This window comes from Micropterus dolomieu, linkage group LG13 (assembly GCF_021292245.1).
Source record: "Micropterus dolomieu isolate WLL.071019.BEF.003 ecotype Adirondacks linkage group LG13, ASM2129224v1, whole genome shotgun sequence".
Classification (NCBI taxonomy): Eukaryota; Metazoa; Chordata; class Actinopteri; order Centrarchiformes; family Centrarchidae; genus Micropterus; species Micropterus dolomieu.
The window spans coordinates 29,111,571-29,123,996 of NC_060162.1; the positions used below are offsets into that span (position 1 = coordinate 29,111,571).

At 38.6% G+C, this 12,426-nt stretch overlaps 1 protein-coding gene across 1 annotated transcript in view; it reads left to right on the forward strand.

Annotated features, from left to right (window-relative positions):
• mapkap1 (MAPK associated protein 1) overlaps positions 1 to 9,429 on the forward strand; it is a 29,371-nt gene extending 19,942 nt beyond the window's left edge. Inside the window, exons 6-8 of the mRNA XM_046067706.1 lie at positions 1,776 to 1,913; positions 3,283 to 3,380; positions 5,088 to 9,429. Coding sequence (XP_045923662.1) covers positions 1,776 to 1,913; positions 3,283 to 3,380; positions 5,088 to 5,210 — 359 coding nt within the window. The 3' untranslated portion in view covers positions 5,211 to 9,429. The remainder of the gene's footprint in view (positions 1 to 1,775; positions 1,914 to 3,282; positions 3,381 to 5,087) is intronic.
• Positions 9,430 to 12,426: the final 2,997 nt, after the last annotated feature.

Consider the following 12,426-nt stretch of genomic DNA (forward strand, 5'->3'; position numbering starts at 1 on the left):
TAAAAGACCAGTTCCCAGGTGAAAGGTCAGCATCCTTCCCAGCTGAAGATACATGTACTGTAGAAGACATAAAAATAATTTATAGGCTGCTTTTATGTTTGCTGTAATGATGCGGGGAAACGTTTGTATAGCAATATTAACTTACAGAGACTGATTTAAGCACTAAAGCCTTCTAGGCTACAGTACTTGTTATACTTTTAAGATGTGACAGTAAGCCTACTCACCGCTTTAAAATGTTATATATATTTTTTATTTGCTCCCAAGTCCGTTTCACGACAGCCTGACACAGCCATTAAAATAGGTTGAATATTATTAGCATAGGCCTGTAGTTTGATATTCAAATTAAGGTTAATGTGAATTTATTTATTTTACTTAATTGGCATTTGTTTCTTATATTATAGTGTGAGTGTGGTTAATTAGCGCCCCACCTTCTTATATTTTGGCGCAAGTAGTGAGTTTTTAGTCTTTCAGCCACTATTTGAGCAGTTTGGTATGTCATGAAAGGGTTTTTGTTGCTTAAGTTATTTTGGAAGAATGCTTGGAAAATTTGAATGCGTTAAATAATATAATAATAATAATAATATTCACCAAATCCATGGTTCGGTTGAGACCTCGATTTCCCCTATTATTATTATCATCATTATTATTATTATTATTATTATTATTATATTCCAAGATGGGAAATGAAACATCTTCAAAGACAATATAATTGTTGTATGTGATATTTTCGAAATATAGGCCTACAACTTGTGCTAACCTTAAATACAGTGTTTTCCCAGGTATTTTAACAGCTGCCAAAGTATATTTGGTGACCCACCAAATAATGTTTGCAGTGAGAGACCAGAGGTGCAGGTGTGTTTGTGTGAGTGTGGGGATAAGAGAAGTTAAGAGAAAGGGAGCAGATTCAAGTAGTGAATAAACACTAAAATAAGGTGGAAAATGACCTACAGTAGAATAACCTACTCAATACAAATACGTTATACACCACTACTGCCAGTAGATTTGTCCATGTTTGCAATTAGTCATATGTTGCAAACACCGCCCCTTTTATGTGAACGCACTCATGTATGGATTGGGAAACCCTGGGTTAACTCGCCTAGTTGATAACCAGCTTCATGTGACCACGTATCCTGATCTCGATTGTTAGGGTTAGTGAAGCCAGATAATGAAAAGATATCCTGGGTATGTTGAACTTGCTTCATAGTACAGGCCACAGGACAAGCATTCTTTTCAAACAATAGGTTTCACCTTCACATGAGGAAAAGCTTTGAGTAAGTGATGACTAATTGATGAGCTTGTATGATATTTTAGGTGAACTTCCCCAAATTCACTATGAATTAGAAAAACCTCACCCATTGCTGAGCTCTACAAAATTCCAAAAGTAGGTATGGGACCACCTTCTGAACTGAACAGTTTAGTGATCAGTTCGTTTTGTATATACTTTTATTTGAAATTCATGGTGCAAACTTAGTTTTACCTGATCATGGTGCTAGATGAAAAATCAAGGCATCATCAAAGTATTCTAAGAGTGGAACATGAATAACTCCAATAGCTGTAGACGTATGAGATACAAGTGACATTGCCATCTCAAGAGACACGCTGCATTATTAGGGAAATAGCAGGAAACTGTGATATTGGAGTGCAATAGTATGTAGTACGTTTGTCATTATAAGATTTAAAACAAACTGTGCTTTTTGACTTGTAGTCCAACTGTGAGTGCTGAATAAAATATGTTTTCCATTCATGAACTGACAAAAAAAACACTGTTTCTTCAGGCATTTCAGGAGAGAAAGTGGAGATTGATCCAGTCACCAATCAGAAGGCCAGTACTAAGTTCTGGATTCGACAGAAACCCATCTCTATCGACTCGGACCACCTCTGTGCCTGTGACCTTGTTGAGGAGAGAAGCCCCAGTGAGTGGACCACAGAAACAGGGGTTTACTTTCCACATCTGTACATGATAAGTCCCTGATGCAGTCCATTTTCTTCCTCAGTACATGTTTGCACACATACACGCTCAGCACAGCTTAGAATTCTGGTTATTGGTTCTACATAACTTTTTACTGAGGGTTGCATGAGGACAAATGCTACAATTAAGAAAAAGCAAAACACAACAAACATACACCTGAACTTTTTTTCATATTACATGATCTTCATGCAGCAGAAAAAAGGTCACAGTTGGGCTATGAATAGGTTTTGAAGTTCTAGAACTTGCGCATGACATTTCATAGAAGCGAGTTGAGCCTTTTCTTTACATTTCCATTTGTTCCTGAGCACCAGAAGAGTTTCTGAATGATCAGCTCTCAACGATCAGCACCATGTGAAATGATTGAAAGCTCCAGAACAGCTGCAAAAATGATAAATAGGGACCCTTAAATAAGGATGAGGAAGTTTTTTGGCCCTAACATGAGCCAGGTGTACTGCATATCTGCCGACTTCAGTTCTTACTTACAGTACTTTATCTAAACCTTGTTTAAGTATCTGGCACATTGAATTATTTTAGCTATAGCTGCTAAATTTGCCCAATTTTTTACGAGCTACTTAATCTAAATATTAATGCAACACAAATTATTTTTGGGAGCACAAACACACCGACCCATTTTTGTTCGGTCATTAAGTTACTCACAGAATAAATATAAATGTTCAACAGATATGATGTGCCGCCGGTGATATCTGCCATTTTAACTGGTGAAAGTGGTGGTCAGCCCGAGCTAAAAATGAGAATCTGCGAGCTGAATGTTTTGTACTGTGATTTTGGCAACACAGAGGAGAGATACATATTTGTTAGTGTTGGAGTTTAATTAATCCGTGTATTTTGCAAACCTCTGTGTCAAAAGTCAGAGTAACTCACCAGTGCACCCTAATCATTTCTTTTTAACATTTGTTCACTCAGTTTTCACTCTCACATGCAATGAATTGCTGCACTTTAGAGTTGGCTTTGGTAACACACTAGCAGGATGAGGTAGACAAAGCGCTGTACAGTAAAGGAAGGATCTGCATTTGATCTGGTTTATTTGAGCTGATACTGATTCAATAATTGGCCCAAGGACTGATCCTTAGTGTCAGCTCAAAACATTTCTAGCCTTAAATATTTGCAGTTTTTTATCCCTGCAGCCAGTTGTCTTCCTCAGCTTTGTGGAGGTCAGACACTTTCATGGTTTACCTCTCAGATCACACAAAGACAAAGTTTGCAGACAGGAAGAGGTGATAGGCTTGATCAGTGCATCATTTCTGTTGTCCAGTTCTGCCTCATGAAACATACTTTACCTCTGTGTCTTACAGGTCATGCAATATTTAAGCTCACTTATCTCAGCAACCATGACTACAAGCCTCTCTACTTCGAGTCTGATGCTGCTACTGTCAATGAAATAGTGCTAAAGGTGAGTTCTTGCTGGATGTCTCAGGCAAATTTTATTAGTTTAGACTTAGTCTGGACATAAAAAAAACCCCTTCTAGCTCATAATTATGCCTTTTCCATAATTCTGCCTGTTCCAAGGTGCCTAGTAAAGTACATATACTCAAGTATAGTACTAAAACACAGTTTAAATGTATTAGGATATTATACAGTAATATAATACAATATACTTTTTCTTACTTTTTTTAATACTTTTTCCACCCTGCACTGTGAATGTTTACACAGTATGTTCAATAAAAACATGAAAACATATAATTGTTTGTATGGTATTAGTTTAAGCAGACTCTCTATTGTCTCTACTTTCTCTATTGTTGTGACTAAGATGAAGATCAGATCACATTTTATGACCGATTTATGCAAAAGTACTTTTTTTCCTGCGACTTTAAATATGTAGTATTTTATGTTAAAAATACAAAGACATATTTTATACTATGTTAAATTGTCAATCATTCATTAACTGTTTAAAACCAGTTCAAATGCTACATAGGATCAGTTGGAGTTGTTGACACATTAATAGACACTTAAAAATAGGGCTGAATGATTTTGGGAAAAATCTAAATATGATTTTTTGTAACCAATTTTGTGATTACAATTCACCATGCGATTATTTTTTAATAACTGATGTACTGCCCCACTTTGTTCCACTGAAATTTTTTTTTGTCTGCCACTAAATGAAGGAATAACATTGAGCTCATTTAGGCATCATTTAATGATAATAATGTAATTCAATGTTCTGTATATTTAAACAAAAACATTTGCATGTTTGCATGCACAAAAGGAACTATGTCTTTCAGAACAAGACAATCACTCCACCTTACTTAACAACCAGGTATTTCAATTATCGATGCACGATTAATCTGGTATTATTACTGTAGGCTATATGTCAGCCATGATATGAAGGAAGGAGGTTAGGAAGGGACAGAGTTAAATTAGTTGTTTTATGAGCAGTGGTGGAGAAGAAGTATCAAATTATAATAATTTCAGAGCAAGATAATTTGACAGTCAAGTCATGGCATTAAAAAAATATATATCATCAGGTAGGCCTACCTACAGACGACAAGAAATATTAAGTTCACCACACTGAGTAAGTAAGTAATTCAGTAAGCGCTCAATACAAAACCCACAGTTCAACCACCAATTGATGAGTCCTTATCTCAGTTCAGATCTTCACAAGACTCCATCTCTCATCAAAAACCTCATTTTCTGTATCCCAGCAATCAAACAAAAAAAATACACAAGTTGGCCAACGAAAATAAAACCAAGTGACACCTCTAATAGACAAGCCAAGTTATTCTCCAGTAGAACACCGGAGTCCCCCCTCCCCCATAGCCGGCAGATGTTGCTGGTAAGCAGCTCACTGGCTGTAACTTGGGACAGACTGGGCCTCTTTCGGACTGGTGTATTTGGTTTGAAACTCCGTTACAGATATTCCCTGAGCTGGTGTGTGAGTGACAGAGTCGCAGGCGCATGCACCCGAACACCACAATACACTACTACATGTGTGTTTCTGTTATATATTTGTCTGTTGGCGTATAACCCAATGATTTCACCCGCCACTGCCATCAATTTACCCGGGGGCGGCAGGTGCTAATTTGTGTATATGAGTATATTACCTTGGCAGAGATTTTTTTGATGGTGTAAAGTCTTGATTTTTCCTACTGCTTATTTTCAGGTGAACTATATCCTGGAGTCCCGGGCCAGCACCTCTCGGGCTGATTACTTTGCCCAGAAGCAGCGGAAACTGAGCCGCCGGACCAGCTTCAGTTTCCAGAAGGACAAGAAGACAGGCCAGTAGACTGACTGGAGCTGCTCAGCCACATGTCTGACTGTCTTCACACAGACAGATGCATAGACAAGGCCTGAAAGTCTCATACACAGACAGCAGTGGGCAAACAGGAAGTGGAGATAACGGACAAGGAAGATGTCTCTGCTTCAGCAAAGCGAGGGGCAAGCCTCTGAAACTCCAAGAGCAATGAGAGTCCACAAGCAAAAACTAACTTATTGTTTTTCTAAAAAAGAAAAAGACTTTTGGCAGCAATGTACACCCAACAAACAATTTAAAGCTACATGCTAAATCTTTGCTTCTGTCCTCCATCTTGTTAAAGAAATGTGACAACATGAGAAGAAAGCCTTCACATCTTTACGTACAGTGCATAGACATTTTACATTCAGGAAATGAAATAATGATGATATAGAAATGAAATAGCCCAGTCTGGATTTTTAAAACACACATTAATATATTCTGCCTTGAATCTGTACTCAGTTGACAGTTTATTAAGTAAATCTAGCTAAAAAGAAAAAGCACCCTAATCAGTGAACTGTTTTAGAGGGGTTGATTCCACCTTTGATTCACACCTCTTTTTATAACACAATACAATTGAACTGCAGCTAAAACAGCTTCAACACAAACTGAATTATATCCTTCATAAAGGTGGGATGTTTAGCAGGGATGTTGTATTAGACTGTGTTAGTTTTAACTAAAGGTACCATTTTCACCTGAGTGTATTAACACTGTTGATTCAGGGTCATTTGGTAGGATGTGATCATTGCATGTTGTTAGGATTTTAAAAAAATGATGCTTATCATTTGGTAAAATGTATCTTAGGGGACAAATCATCACCCAGCACACATGCCATTTATGTCAATATTAAATAGATACATAAATAGATAAATATGCCTGAAATAAATAAATTAGGCATAAATAAATATAAATCCGAATATATAGATGAGACAATATAGTTTAGTTTTAAATAGGACATCTTCCAAAGGACTAGTTTAATTTGTATCAGGGGACTTTTATTTCCTAATGCCACATTTATTACTGTTATATTCAAATGAACGGGGTGTGGTTAGCTCGCAGAATCAGACCAAAGCAGAAATATTGAACACAGCTAAGTGCTTGGCATCCCTGGCATCCTGCTCTGACTCAGCTCTCTGTGGTTTACAGAGTTTCCTGGTGGAAAGATAGCTTAACTTGTTGCTAAAATAACAGCTAACTGTAGCTGCAGTTAGCTAGTTAGCTCAGTTAGCTGTGCTGCTGAGTCCGGTTCTGTTTTTTCTGTATTTATTTAATATTACAATATAAATGGCATTCCATACACAGGGATGTTACTAAATGCTTTGGATATATGCTGTCTTTATCCTCTGTCCCTGCTCAAACTCCTTCTCATCCAACAGTGAACCTGACAGACTGTAGAAAACACAGCTTTTGGTTGACACCGTTTTTAAGCTAGAAAAGCAACATTTGGGCATCGTGGTGGAACTGATGTTGGTCAAGCAAGCACCATAGCTGAGTATGAAAGTCAGAGACACCTGTCCATCAGACCAACACACCCCCTCAGACATAAGTCTTTTGAAGCCTTAAGGTATCCTATGGAGTTTTTTGTTTGTTTGTTACAACTAGTATTGCTATGAAAGTGGCACTATACACATTCCTGTCTGCAGTTCAGACTATTTCACTGATCAACAGTTGGTGGCAGTATCACACCAATAAATAGCAATGCTCCAGCAAAGGCAGTGAAAACACTGACAGCCAGTTTAACATGTAAGTAAACAATGCAGTTTTGAACATGCTCCCCTTTATGAATGTTTGTTAAGGTAGGAAATGCTTACACGTTTGATGTGGTGCATTAATACATACAGATAGAAAAAAGCCGGCAGTCTGTTGCTGCTCCTGAGCCTGAAGCTAACAAGTGTGTTTGCATGGAACTAATCATTTCTGTATTCAGCTCCAATTGGCCAGTTATTTTCTCTGCCACTGTATAAGGTACATCAGAAAAGTTTATTTGCCAGTGATGTGATTTTGACACATCAGTTTTCTTTCTCAAGCCCCTGTAGCCTGTTTATGTTATATCAGAGAGAAATGGCATATCTGATGTGAACCTTTCTCAACTTGCCCGTGTCACTGGGTGACTGAGTCTTTGTGTTGTGGTGGGTATAGCCAGTTTATTTTTTAGGGTTCGGGTTACTGTGAAGGACATCTTGTCAAATCTCCATTGAGTCCATATGTCACAACAGGGTACATACAATGCGTATTGGCAAGAAACAGATTGCTGTTCCTTCTGTCCATACTTGCCGTAAAGCAATCCCTTTGTAGAGTGACAACATTGTACGGTGAAAAGTGGGGGACAAAATCCACAGTACTGTGCAGGAATGATATGCTGAAACTAATAACGTGCTAACTCAGTCACACAGCTGTTAACAAGACATGGGATACTGCCTTGACTGAAACATTTAAAAGTGTGGATATACTTCACCAAAGACAACCAAACAACTGCAAATGCAATATTCATGGAAGTTTATGCACAACAACAAGAAAGCAATGACAAGTCCCTGCTTAAATATTTCTGTACCATCCATCATGTTAAAGTAAAGAACGTATGTTCGCACTGCATTCTGATACAGACCTGGAACAACCATTTCACCTTCAGTACTTTGTGAATGCAGAAAAATATGCAGTTTATTTGGTTGATATTTGCAGAATGAAGTAGAATTAATATTATTTCCACTGAGATGTTTTTACTTTTGCAGCTGTAACAGCGGTGAGGAGCAGTAAAAGGAAAGATTTGTCAGGACAGGGTTAATAAATGTCACAGGGACTGATTATGTGGTGAAAGCACATTAGAATCTTAATAATAATAATGACTTTGTTCTATTTCTTTTGTGATGTATTCATTCCCCACCAAACAAACTACCCAAAAACATTCAACAAGGGATTCAAAAGGATTTGGATTTCCTAAGCAGATTCGGAGCTAGATTCAGATTTGTTGAAATGGTGTGCTTCCCCATCCCTAGAAGATAACCATTTCATTTGACTAATTCAGACAGCAAAAGTCTCATTTTGCTGCAGCTAAACTTTAGAATGCATTTTTAGTTTAGGATGAGAACTGTGGATTTTGGCTGTTGTCACTTACAGCATAGAGAGGACGAATAATTAGAGTGAGCAATAACTCTTGGAATGTGTTTTTTCCAATGTAAAGATCTGATCTATACTTTTATATCTTACCTCCCTAAGAGGGAAGATTTTCTCCTTCGCTCTTTACAGCCAGTTTTCTTAGAACCATCTAGTGGCCAGTCTGTGTTCCGTTGTAGTGTTGGTGTGTATTTGTGAACCAAACAAATCAAAGCAACACAGCTTCTTTCTAACGTACACATTATTGATTGTTCACCTGTTTCACTGCTTTATATACCCGGCCAATGTTTCTCTGCTGTTTGGCTAATGTAAATAGCCTAATGTTACTTGATTTTGAACGAAGTTCTCATGTGTCAACACACAGCAACAAAGCAAAAACAGAACAGAATCATCTGTAGAAGTGACTGAGCAAGGGTTAACTTGAGCCATTACTTCCATGCGTTTGTGCAATGCCTTCATTACATTTTTTAAGAGGTCATTTGTGAATACCTGTCAACACTTCGCTATGTAACCTAGAGAATATCTGTAGTCAGGTCAGCTGAACATAAAGAACTGTATAATTTGAGCGTGAAGCTTCAAACAAAAACTTAAAGAATCTCAACTACACTTTTTCCGGGGCTTTCAACCAACATGTCTGGAGCTTTAGTCATGTTGTGACGGTTGTAGATGCATATGTAACTATCATCAGAGAAAGAGTGTGGGTGCGGTCGAAAGCTCAGGAAAAAGTAAGTGTACATTCCGATTTTACAAGCAAATTCAAGGAAATTCCTCTGGAAATCAAACACCAACAACTACTTAACAACAATGTAATTTGCTAAAGATTTAAAAAGTACTCTGTACTGGACAAATTACATAGTTCGATGCAGGAACCATCTAAAGTATAAGTGTAGTCAGTTTGTCCTAATTACAAGATGTCATTTTATGATGTATGAAATTCATAATAGTGTGGAAATGTCTCAATGTGCTTCTGTAAATTTCTATGTCAAATGTGTATCAGTTATTTTGGCTTATATGCATTTGGTTTCTCTTTTGTTCAGCAGCCAGTGGTGTAACTGGGCACTGGTTTGTACATACCACCTTATTATAAACATGGCTATGTGTGGGGCTGTCCTCCTGGATTTGTGGCTAAAAGCTTCAGACAAAGTAGTTGGTACATGTTGTCTGACCTCATCTTAAGGCGTGAAGACAGGCCTGCTGTCATAGTCTCCTGGCCTCATCCCACTGCCTACCTGATATCTTTCCAACAAATCTGTCTAAATCCAAATGTGCGTCCTCCAGACTTGTAGACTGATCCTCACAGACCTTTTGTCATATGTACTGTGAGGTGTTCTCCTCACATCAAGTCTCTGATGGTGCTTCATAAAATGAAAGTTGTGCTTTGGAGTACTACCCAATCTGTTATGTTGTCCATGATATCATGGATGGACAGATTTAAAATCCAAGTTTGGCTTCAAGATTCTTTGATTAGACAGGTGTATGAAATCATATATAAAATCATCAGGAAGAACCGTAGAAAGTTTAAATATTCCAGTGTAGCACAAACATTTAGACTGGGGCACCAAAATACCTGAATACAAATTCTAAATTTTGTATACTCAATTTTAACCTGTGAAATAAACTCAATGTACCGTTCAGCAGCTTAGAGATTGATGGGTAGCACAAGGGAAATCCTAAAGCCATTCTAACCTATCGCTTCTTAATCACTCTTCTTAACCTCTGTCATCAACCCCCAATCACAAGGACGGTCAGAATTGGCATTTCACTTGTGGAATCAATCCCTGTTAATTCAGTGTCTTATTCCTGTTCCTTGTTCCTCCATGTTTCATACCTACAGTATCTCACAAAAGTGAGTACACCCCTCACATTTGTGTAAATATTTGATTATATCTTTTCATGTGACAACACTGAAGAAATGACTCTTTGCTACAATGTAAAGTAGTGAGTGTACAGCTTGTATAACAGTGTAAATTTGCTGTCCCCTCAAAATAACACATCACACAGCCATTAATGTCAAAATCGCCGGCAACAACAGTGAGGACCCCCCTAAGTGAAAATGTCCAAATTGGGCCCAATTAGCCATTTTTTTCCTCCCTGGTGTCATGTGACTCGTTAGTGTTACAAGGTCTCAGGTGTGAATGGGGAGCAGGTGTTATCACTCTGACATTCCCTCATACTGGTCACTGGAAGTTCAGCATGGCACCTCATGGCACGATCAGAACTCTCTGAGGATCTGAAAAAAACAATTGTTGCTCTACATAAAGATGGCCTAGGCTATAAGAAGATTGCCAAGACCCTGAAACTGAGCTGCAGCACGGTGGCCAAGACCATACAGCGGTTCAACAAGAGTTCATGGTCCAGTCCAGTTCCATCCACCTATAACATCTGTACTTGTCCAGCTTTAGTGCAGGTTGCCAGATATGCTAGTGACCAGAAGTTCACATTAATTAAATGAATGACAGGTAGGCAGACTATCCAAATAAAGTGTGACCTTTAAATTTATTAATATTATACTAACATTTTACTTTGCATTTAATGTTATAGTAGTTTCACCTTGAGGATGAGGATAGTGGGGGCGGGGTGTACTGGCACCTATTTTTTTCCACTTCAAGCACTGCACAAGCGCCCATCATCTCTCGGTTAAATCCCTCACGGAGGGAATAACACGGCTCTTGGTGGACATAAACATTAGAGAAACAATCATCGATCTCCAGGCACACGTATGAGGGACAATCTGGCCATCTCGGACATCCCGGAGCAGGCGGAAGAAGCCCCAGAGGAGACCGTCAAAAGCGTAACCAAAATCCGCTGAAGCTCCCGGTGTTCTGTCGATGTATGCTACATATCGAGTTGTGCTACTTCGCTGTTCTGCGCATGCGCATGACCATCAAGCGTGGCCTGTTTCCACGCCCAGTAATCTGTGCGCCTTGCTGTCGGGCATGCCGTTGAGACAGTGGCTGATCGTCAGCAATATCGAAATAATCTGAATACGCTACTCCGGAGCTCTCAAATAAAGATATTATAATATAGTATTTCAACATGCTCCCCATCTCAGTACACATGGAGTGAGTAGTGGTGCAATATAAAATGATTCTGTAGTGGGAGCATTATTTGATAGGGGATATTAGTCTATCAGAATATGCTGATACTGAAAACAGTAGCCTAGATGTCATAATACTGTGAGTCGGCCTGTACTGTGTGTTATACCTTTATGGGTTTGGAAAATGGGAACACATAGGCAGCATCATTAAGCATTTACAAATGAAATTTAAAGTCAAAAGGTATTCTCTAAAAATTTGTTAATACAGTATTTCATGATTAATTCAGGTAGTTACAAAGCATTTACTAGCTGTTAGGAAGTACTTTGAGAGCTCATCTAAAGTGAGGACTTTCTATACCTTACAAAGCATTTACAAAGGATATAGTAACAAGTATCAGTTATCATCTGAACAGAAAAAGGAAAAGGACACAACACAAAGTGATATACAGAACACATTATTTATTAAAAAATGCCTTTCAGCCATTCGTTCATAAAAAACTCATCAACAACAAGAGAGACCATTGCTGCATAAACTGTACAACTGTTGATATAAAATGAACCATCTACAACCCAACCCGTTCTCACTCCCAAGTCGTCCCATATGGACCAATGGTCAAGACCCCTTGATGTCACTTTATAACGCACTTGTACCTTACTACCCCACCAGAGCACTGCGCTCCCAGAATGCAGGGTTACTTGTGGTTCCTAGAGTCTCCAAAAGTAGACTAGGAGCCAGAGCGTTCAGCTATCAAGCTCCTCTCCTGTGGAACCAGGTTCCAGTTTGGGTTCAGGAGGCAGACACCATCTCCACATTTAAGAGTAGGCTTAAGACTTTCCTCTTTGATAAAGCTTATAGTTAGGGCTGGCTCAGGTGAGTCCTGAACCATCCCTTAGTTATGCTGCTATAGGCCTAGACTGCTGGGGGATTTCCCATGATGCACTGAGCTCCTCTCTCCTCTACTTTCTCTCCCTCTGTATGTAACCTCATCCCATTATTGCATGTTACTAACACAACTTCTCCCCTTTCCGGTAGTCTTGTGCTTTCTCGTCCCTCTCCTCTCT